Genomic DNA, 9764 nt, shown 5'->3' on the forward strand with positions numbered 1-9764 from the left:
GTCATTTATATCATGACATAAATTGATGCAAAATAAAACTGAGTGACAGAGATAACCAAAAACTGTCTAGACTACAAGATTCACTGCGAGTATAATCTCCAGTTGTATAACTGTTTGCAATTGTTCCTTGTGGCCAGAATGTCATAAACATTTTTGACTTGGTATTTTAGGACTTTGACAGAGGTAGTTCTGGTTTTCCATCCAGCCAGAAGCAGTGACTTTGCTGTGAGGCTTTGCATATGTTCTTTAGATATTTACAATCTACTCCCAGATACAACAAATAAGACACAAATATCCTATAAAATATCAAACAGATAACATTACTGCAGCACTCAAAATGAGGTTTTGACTATGGTATTAACCAGACTCAAAACACTCTTGAATTTATATCCAAGATATTGTTACGACAACGCAGGTCACGTGACGCTTGTATCACGCCTCTTCCTTCTCGAACCTTCATGAAATATCGGGAGTTTACTATATCTCGGTATTCTTATATATTGTTGCGTCAGCGAGATTACGTGACTATTCTCACGCCCTCTGCTTTCTAGAACTATCGTGTACCTTGGCGAATGCTCTAGTATTTACTAGATATAGGGTAGTCTGGTATATAAAAGAGGGTGACAACGTGACAGAATAATGTGTGTGTAGGTAATGAGTAATTGAAATGCAGTCAGAGAGAGACGTATTGTTGAAGTTAACGTTCGTTGTTATAGCGTTTGTTTTAGCGCGATTGTTGAAATTAAGTGTATCGTAAAGTTATATTCGGAAAGAATAAACCAGTTTTATTAAGTAAGGACTTGTGTCGCTAAAGTTTCGTCGGAACGAATTTACGGAAAGTTAATTAACAAACGGAGACGTAACAATATATAAGACGGTCACAACGTGACGGAGGCAATGTAATGAGTAATTGAATGTAAGCGGACAGAATATTGTTGAGCACGTGAGAAGTTCGTTGTGAATTATAGTGTTTGTTATAGCGCGACTGTTGAAATTAAGTGTATCGTAAAGTTGTATTCAGAAAGAATAAACCAGTTTTATCTGAGAAAGGATTTGTATCGGTAAAGTTTCTTAGGAAAGAATTTTTACGGAAAATTAACTAACGACCGGAGGCGTAGCAATATATTTTTACACCTGAATTGCTCTCTTTGTATTATTTTAGCTTAATGCACTAAAGATCTTTATTGATATGTCATAAGATTACATTTCCTGGAGTCATTTTAATAAACTTGTATTGTGTTCAGTCTTAAAACTACTGTACATCTTTGATGCAGATTCTAATAATTTAAAAGTATTTGGTATCTTTCACACATTTTTGACTTTGCTTTATCTTTACTTAAAGTAGTCCATTTTAGATGCTGTTACGACAGCGGAAGTCACGTGACCCTAGTAACACGTCATGATAAGGTTCGTGAATGCTGGGGTGTTTGCTAGATGTGCGGTATTCTTGTATATAAGTGCGCCAGACAATGAATCGATATAGAGACGGACAATTGAGTCAAGCACGGTAGTAAGTAAGTGCGTGAATCGTTCGTTGTGAATTATAGCGTGTGTTTAAGTTAAATTGATTGTGGAAATTAAGTGTATTGCAAAGTTGTATTGAAAAAGAATAAACTAGTTTTATTTAAGAAATGACTTGTATCGCTGAAGTTTCTCGGGAAGAATTTCTACGGGAAATTAACAAACGAACACAGAGGCTTAACGATACATTTCTTCAGTTGATTATCACATCTTGTTTCATCTTACAAAATTTATGGAATAACGTTTTGTATAATGGAACTAAATTTTCCAGGTTCATCAGTGGTACCTCTATCCTGACTCCTAGAAAGATTGGGTGCTTCTATTCAAGGAGAAACTCTCTACTACCTCACGAATCCTTAACTTCTCGCACGAGATCCAGCTATCTTACTTGCTGCTAAGACAATACTTGCTGATGGGTATTATCTACAAGAGGCACCTTGTGTCTGGGTTTCGGCTCGGCAGGGTTCCTCACGACATCGAGAGGCTCTCCACTTCTTCATCAATTACCTATTTCATATAAGAGGGCTTATCGTGACGTCATTTTAGTGTCTATTGGTTGACTGATAGACAACACACTATTGTATTGTGGTGCGAGTGGTTAAAACAAATGACCCCCTCCCGGCGGGCTTCTGGATCCTTTCGCAAAAATTAGAGTTTAAGAAAAACAAAAAGGTACACATTTTACCTTTTACCCCCTCGTCTCTCTCTCTCTTATATATATATATCTTTGTATGTGTGTGTATTTAAATATATCGTAATGACGAAAGCTCAAGATGAATTGAGTTTGGTATACTATTTATAGGAAATGCCATAAGCAGGATGACGATAACAACATGATTAGGGAATTAATGGAATAAATAAAATTGCGGCAATATTCATTGTACAGTTTTAAGTTTTCTAAATATGTAAACAACAAATTTTTTACTTTTATGTTTACTGAATTTTATATTCTACTGAATCAATTTTTAATCACTGGTCATTCGCATAGCTTTTTAAACTCTTTTTGATGACATTCTTAATAATAATTACGTTGCAAATATATATATTTTGAAACTTAGTCACACGATGGCGGTTCTTTTTATTTGAGTCGAAGCATGTTGATGTTTGCTCAGTGTTAAATTTTGTCTATTCAAATTATTTATAGTATTAGTGTTTCTAGGAGATGGAATTGAAATAATCTCACTATATTAAACTTGAAGCAAGAGACTTCTGTTTATTACTATTAGAATTTAGAGTGGTGCAGTAGCAATACAGTGGTTAAAACTTGGAATTACTTATTCAGTGAGTACCGTATAATATTAATACTAATGCTATTAATTACTGTGTAATACGAATATTATTATTTAGTACTAATAGTACAACGTAATTATCATTCTGTTTTAAACTTACGCTGCTAACATCATATTGCTATTTTTAGTTTTACTCACTTTTAGTTACCACTGACAGTACCAGGATTTAAAATGTTAAATGGGTGCATTTATTTACTGCATACAAATTATAATGATGTTGATATATTGTTAATCACTTATGTTACTGTTAGTGTTGTGTGTTAAATAATTATTAGTATTACAGCATTGTAAATGCAGTGTTGACTCTTGGTTTTTTTTGTATCTCATTGTAACGAATTCTTTTGAAAGTTATCCCTTCTGACACAGTGACAGTTTCACAGATGTTGGTGGATTATATTTAGGTCGAGACTATCAATATCAGCATGGTTGCTGTGCACGTCTGTGTAGTAAAAATTAGTATTGGCATAATCACCATGCAAGTTTACTTGAACTTTAAGGTGACTCTTGGTTCGGATACTTTTCAAGTAAAATATAATCTTTATTTATTTTCACTATTCATATAACATTAGTAAAGAAAACTTTGGTATTCAGTGATCACCCATTTTATAATGACTTTTTCATGTGCAGAATTAATTTTATTGTGAATATATGCAATGACTGCTAATTATTGTACTTTGTAGTGCTTTTGGTCAGGGCAGTACAGCACCACTAAACAAGAAATTGAGAAAGGGTGAATATCTTATTAAAATTAGAATTAACCTTAATCGGGAACAAATGTTGTATCTTTACATGATAAAATTATGAAGTGAATCAAATGCTGGGAACTATCATTATTTGCACAGCATGTTCTGGGAGGCCTTTCTGGCCTTTGTGAGATTCACAGGGTATGTTTGCTCTCCGTAAAAATCATTTCATCTCCTTTTTTGTTTACATGCTATGCACATGTGTACATATTAAGAAAAATAAAATATAGACGATAGTGTCAATGTTTCAAAATCAAAAGTATTTTTTAAAATTTGTAACATATTTTGAAATTTTTTGTCATTGAAGTTATAATGTTATTTGCCAATTGTATTTTAACAGGCTCCTCACCAGCCAGTGGAGGACATTTAAAAACAAACAAAAAACTACCCATTCCAGTTTTTCTTAATGTGAACTGAAATTTTTTGGAAGTTCTTATTGGCTAAAAAAAAAAGGCATTTCCTGCACTATTTTAGCATTGGGGCTGCGAAAAGGGATTTGAAGTGGTATGGTGACTAAAATCCATTATGATATCACAAGCTTAATGGCCAAGCACAAGAAGCATGAAAGTCTCCAAGTGACACGCAGTGGTATTCAGGAACCATTTAGAACCACCTTGGTAGATATTGTACAGCAAGCCGAGTACAATATTATGCCTGTAGCTGCTTTCAAAGTGTTCCTGTCTGCTAATCCTATTTCTGACTATTGTAATGCTTTGGCCTTCCCTACTAAATTGTTCATATCTCATTTGAAAGCTAAGCTTAAAAAGATGATAGCAGAAGCATAAAAGGTTGGCAGTTGCTTAATTATTGATGCTGAGAACGTGGCTTTATTGATATATACTGAATTTACTCCCAGTGGGTAGACCTAGGTACTAGCTAGTATGGAGACATGAGGATGGTGTATTTCACTTAAAAATTTATCAATTAACAATTGAAAACTTGTCAAAAAAAGATACGTCCAAACCACCCTCTTTGGGACTTTCTGGATTGAATTTACTTTTTATATTCAACAATTGTAGTGTAAAGACACCCCTTGGCTCCTAAGGGACATGTTAAACAGCAACTTATCATTTTACTCTGACCTGCTAAAGAAATACAACAGAATTTATTTAATGATTGACATCATTATCATTTTATTATAATTCCTTAGGTTGGATATCCACAGCAATATGTTATTATTTATTAAATAGAAACTCTTTGAAAAGCTTGAATTTACTTATTAAATTTTTGAGTTTGGATAGACTAAAAAGTATTAACATGAGACAAGAAGATGGACAAAACCAGTTTAGTTAATCAAGCAACAAAACTTCCTCATGTTTATGAAATGTTTTATTATCACTATATGTGAAACACACTTTCATTTTACATCTGACTGTAATACAATTTTAAAATCAGAAAAGGAATTTACTAACCTGAGCACTTTATAAAGTTTACCCTTTGTGTTAGTTTGTATTGTCTCCCATGCACACTAATGAAATTATCAAAATTTTATTACATGTTTCATATAAATGGAAATTTCCTCAGTAACATGACTTAAGGAAGGGATCTTAGGGATAAATGTAGACTAAAGACCAAAAACCAAAGTGTATCACACAGAAGTTTCACCAGATGTTATTTGTAGAAACTACAGTCATTACTTTTACCAGCCAACCAGGACAACTGCCAATATATATATGTATAATAAGCTTTCTAAATACCATAAGGAAGGAGTCAACAAAACTGTTTAATATGTGTTTGTAGTTTTCCAAGTTCTTAGAACTCCAAACAGAAAATAATCTCTGTCTGAATATTTGGAAATTTTAAACTGCATAAAATACCAGTATTTTTATGAGTAAAACCATATCAGTTGTGCTTTCCGTGATTCTCAGTCTAAACTCTAGAGAAGGACTGGATTATACATTTTTTTAATAACCAGTTGGCATCCTTAGGTATCTTGCTACTGAGCTCTTAACATTGCTAGAACTTGTAGGTAAGTGTTTGGTGAACATGAGCATTGCTTAGCATTAGGGTGAGTACACCTACCTGACTACATGATCTTGTATGTTTTTGATACTGTATTTAGACACAATATATGCACTTTTGTAATTTAAATTATTGTTACTGTTACTTGGTCCATTAGCATTTGTTGGCAGTAATGGAGGCTGATATTTTCAAGTGTTTAAAAAGGGATTGAATAATTACCTGAAAAATAATGGGTGGGCTCAAGTTTTACTTTTTTTTTAAGGGTAAGTGTGCAGGGAATGCTTTGAAGGGCTAAATGGTCTGTTGTTGCCCAAATGTCATTATATTATATGTTGTTAGTTTAGATAATGTAGAAATTCAAAACAGAGTTCTTGTAAAATTGTTAAAGGTTTGATTTTAGTACTAAGTGTATGAATCTATTTTGGCAATCATTCAGACAAATATCAGGGAAATGAGTATATCATATGAATTAAGGATGATAGTTGTTCAGCCCATGAGATCTCTTCTTCATGTTTTGAATTAGTGGTAACAGCATACATCACATCATCAGGTAAAATATTTCACTAGTTTATAACTGCATATAGCAGTGTACTGTAATAGTTTTATGTTAAGGTTTATATATGGTTTTAAGAAGCTTTACTAACAGTGTATTAACTTTAAAATTAATTTTCTTCCTATCAACAATGTTGTTTTACTACTGAAAATATGTTACAAAGCTTTCGTTTAAAAGTTATAAGTACTGTATGACCTAAATGAAAAACTGTAGTGAAGTTTTAAAGGTTCTTACTAGTTATTGTAAGTAACGAATACTGAAAAAGTTAGCATTTCTTCAGAAATCTTACATTTTAGCCAGAAGATTGTTCCTGGATGAATGAATACAGAAATTAATAATAAATGTTAAATGTAAGTTTTCAAGATACAAACTTACTGGTGAAAAGGAGGTAACTGAAGTTTATAAACAAGGATTAATATTTGTGATACGGTACATTACCTCTTCTCACTTGTATAGCTATTCTCATTCAGTGCTGCCCTCTTTATGCAAAAAGTTTTTTGTATTCCACAAGCCTTGAACTCTCATGTACTCCATGATCAACATGGTTCAGCTGTGTCTCGCATGTAAATCATCATGCAACACATCCTCCTGATGCATGTGACTCCCTCTATTTGATTCTACCAAACTATCACTTCTCATTAGGCAGTGACTGAGTGCAGATGTTTTTCAATTATGCTCTTTTTAGGTGTTTATTTAATTTTTTTTTGCAAAGTAGTGATTTACTTTATTTATTATTTTGCTACAGTTAGTTTTTCTGTAGTATTTTGCTGCAATAATGTACCTTTGTTTATGCATTTTTTTCTTCTCATTTTCAACTTCTTTATGGTTTAAGATGAATTCCGAAGTTTGTGTTTTACAACTTCTGATATTATTACAGCTACTTTGAGTGCCATAACAAGGATTTTTTGTCTATCATTTATTGGGAGATTGATTGTTATATGAGGCATCCTTTTTCTCCTGACTGTGTTCTGGTTCCATCTGCATTGTCTGAACCTGTTCATGATGAAGAGGATTTTTGCAGTTTTTTTTTCTACTCCTAACCATTCCAGGTCTTCCCATGTATGTATCTTCTATGATATCTACTAGGCCTAACTTTGCCTTTTCTGGATATGTTTTCTCAGGTTTGTTCCATTTTCATATGATACCATTCCTTTATTTTATTTTTTTACATGACACCTTTTATTAGAGTCCCTTGTTTTCCCTCATTCCCCTGGAACTGGGTTCATGCTGAACATTTTATTTCTCAGTTGAGGACTGGTTTTAGAGTGCCTCATCCTCTATGGACTTTTGATCTTTATGCATTGGCTTATCGGCAAGCTGATCAACCCACTCTGGACTTCCAACAGTTGGAGTCACTTTTGCCAATGTGAGGGGCTATCCCTGATATCCTATCCTTTTTCCCACCTTTGTCTTATCCTAACAGCTCTCCTGCAGTACTTTCCAACATACACCTCATTTCTGAGGCACTCCACTGATACCATGAGGGTTTTTTTGGGGATAAACTTTCTCTCCTTCCTCCTCCTTGGTGCTGTTGTCCTCTTTGGCCCTATCCCCTCATACATGGTTTTGTTGCTGCTGGGATCATATTGGGAAGGATGCTGTCTTCTTACTGGTTCTTCTACCTTCCCTTTGTCTTTGTGACTTCTGGATGGCTCCTTTTCTCCATCAATTTATTTGTGGAGATTTTCCAGATTTTTTGAAATAATGTATGGACTATTTGAGTCCACAATTAGTCCAACCATTAGTCTTTGGTTACTTGTCTTTCTCATTCTGATACCATGAACTATCCCATAACTTTCTCCTTCTTCAACCTCCTGTACTTTACCTGTTCCAACCACTAGGGGTTCAAAATTTTGCCATATGTTACGGAGTTGGGTTCATTGTCACCAGCCATTTCAGTCACTTTCAGGTGGTTTCCAGTCCAATGGCAGGATGTTTGGTTGATTTTGTTCCTCTGTGGCAGTTATTCACTACTGATTCTTCGGTGATCCAAGTTTTGTCAGAAGTTGGAGGTTGAGGTTAGGGAAACAGAATTACTTCTAATGTTCTTGTATGTAGTTATGAACCTTTTGAAGATCCAGTACTTTTCAATTAAAGTTGTAGTTTTCAATAAAGTTTTCATAATGATGTACATATATAGTATAGAGCATAATCATTATTTTTAGTACAAGTTCTGTAACATAAGAGTCATAAATCTTGGAACATGTTACTGTTTTGTGTATTGAATATAAGTATTTGGTTATGATTGTTAGATTAGCAAACTGATTTTCACTGAAGCATGCTTGAGTTGCATTAATGTTTAAAATATATTTGCATGAAGAACGTATTTGTTCAAGAATCGGAGAATAATGGCTAATTCTTTTCAGGAGACAGGAGTAGGTAAATGTTTGAACCATGGATGTTTTATTATCAGTTAAATATAAGTAGCATTTAGTCATAACAAAAGAGAAGGATTATTTATACACTTTATTTTCTTAGAAAGACATTCATACAATTATACATAACTATGGATGACCTCATCAGTTGCCTAGCAACAGGAGTAACTGTGTCATCAACTCCAAATGATACGGCTGCCCCTCATCCAAGATTTGCTCAGTACAAACCTAAATATGCTGTGCCGCCACAAGAAGAGAGACGAAAACGTTTCCTTGAAGCACAAAAGAAGTAAGACATGAGTTTTATATTAAATTTTTAATGTAATTTCTTTCTAAGGAAGTTACTGTTTCAATAGTGAGAGTGAAAAACACAAAACTGACATTTTTTTGGCACAATAAAAGGTAAAAATCTTTATTAGCTAGAGCCAACTTGTTTCAGTGACTCAGTTATTGTCTTTGAGGTAGTGATAGTAACTGTGAAACAAAAACTAGTCGGCTTTAACTAATAATATAGATTTTACATTTCTTTTTGCCAAAAAAAATTTAGTTTTTGGTTTTTTTCTCTTACCATAGTAGCACAGTGTGTCTGAAAAGAAATAATTGCTGACAGAATTTTATCATGGCAAAAGAAAAGTTAGTGTGAAAAAAAAAAGGGAAAATTTCTAATATAAATGCTTCAAAATGACTCAGATTTATCTACCTGCATCAGGTATTTATTTTGATACTTTCTACTTGTCATCACACATATATGTAGAAAAAAAGTTGTCTTACAATTTTGGAATGAAATAGAATGTTACTTACCTAACTAAAACCTTCCACATGTTACATTTAAAAGAAACGCTATGTTTCACTCTTCTCTAGCCGTATTCCGAAACATTACTGATGTCTCTACACAGTAAATGGCCATTACCTCATGCATAGTCATAAAGATGTTTTGAGCATGCCACAAGTCATGAACAAAGTTACTACTCCTACATGTTAATGTGTATTGTACCAGACTATGATATATATTCATCATTAAACTATAGCCCTCCACCAGTAGGAGGGTGACACAAGAACTAGCATTTGAACAAAGGTTAGGTTAGGCTCAGTTTTCTCTTTTATGTTTTTGCTCTATGGAGCTTTTGGTTTCTAAGACTCTCATGTAAACTATTCTTCCTTTGTGAGAAGATTTCTTGCTTTTGAGGACCCTGGTTTCTCATGAGTCCCTTGTCCTCTGTGGGTGCACACATACACTGAGTGGTCACAAGTAAATAGACACCTAATTTTTCATCATTTAACTGATTGGGCTAACTAATTTATGTTCACAGAGCACTATATA

At 33.6% G+C, this 9764-nt stretch overlaps 1 protein-coding gene across 2 annotated transcripts in view; it reads left to right on the forward strand.

Annotated features, from left to right (window-relative positions):
- Positions 1-2584: 2584 nt before the first annotated feature.
- Positions 2585-9764, forward strand: part of LOC106471157 (snurportin-1-like) — a 45641-nt gene continuing 38461 nt past the window's right edge. Inside the window, exons 1-2 of one of the 2 annotated variants that reach the window (XM_013931746.2) lie at positions 2585-2802; positions 8547-8732. In XM_013931746.2, the coding sequence (XP_013787200.1) occupies positions 8575-8732 (158 nt within the window). In that variant the 5' untranslated portion in view covers positions 2585-2802; positions 8547-8574. The remainder of the gene's footprint in view (positions 2803-8546; positions 8733-9764) is intronic. The other variant, XM_022399768.1, reaches the window with a different exon arrangement.

Source organism: Limulus polyphemus, unplaced genomic scaffold (assembly GCF_000517525.1).
Source record: "Limulus polyphemus unplaced genomic scaffold, Limulus_polyphemus-2.1.2 Scaffold4443, whole genome shotgun sequence".
NCBI lineage: Eukaryota > Metazoa > Arthropoda > Merostomata > Xiphosura > Limulidae > Limulus > Limulus polyphemus.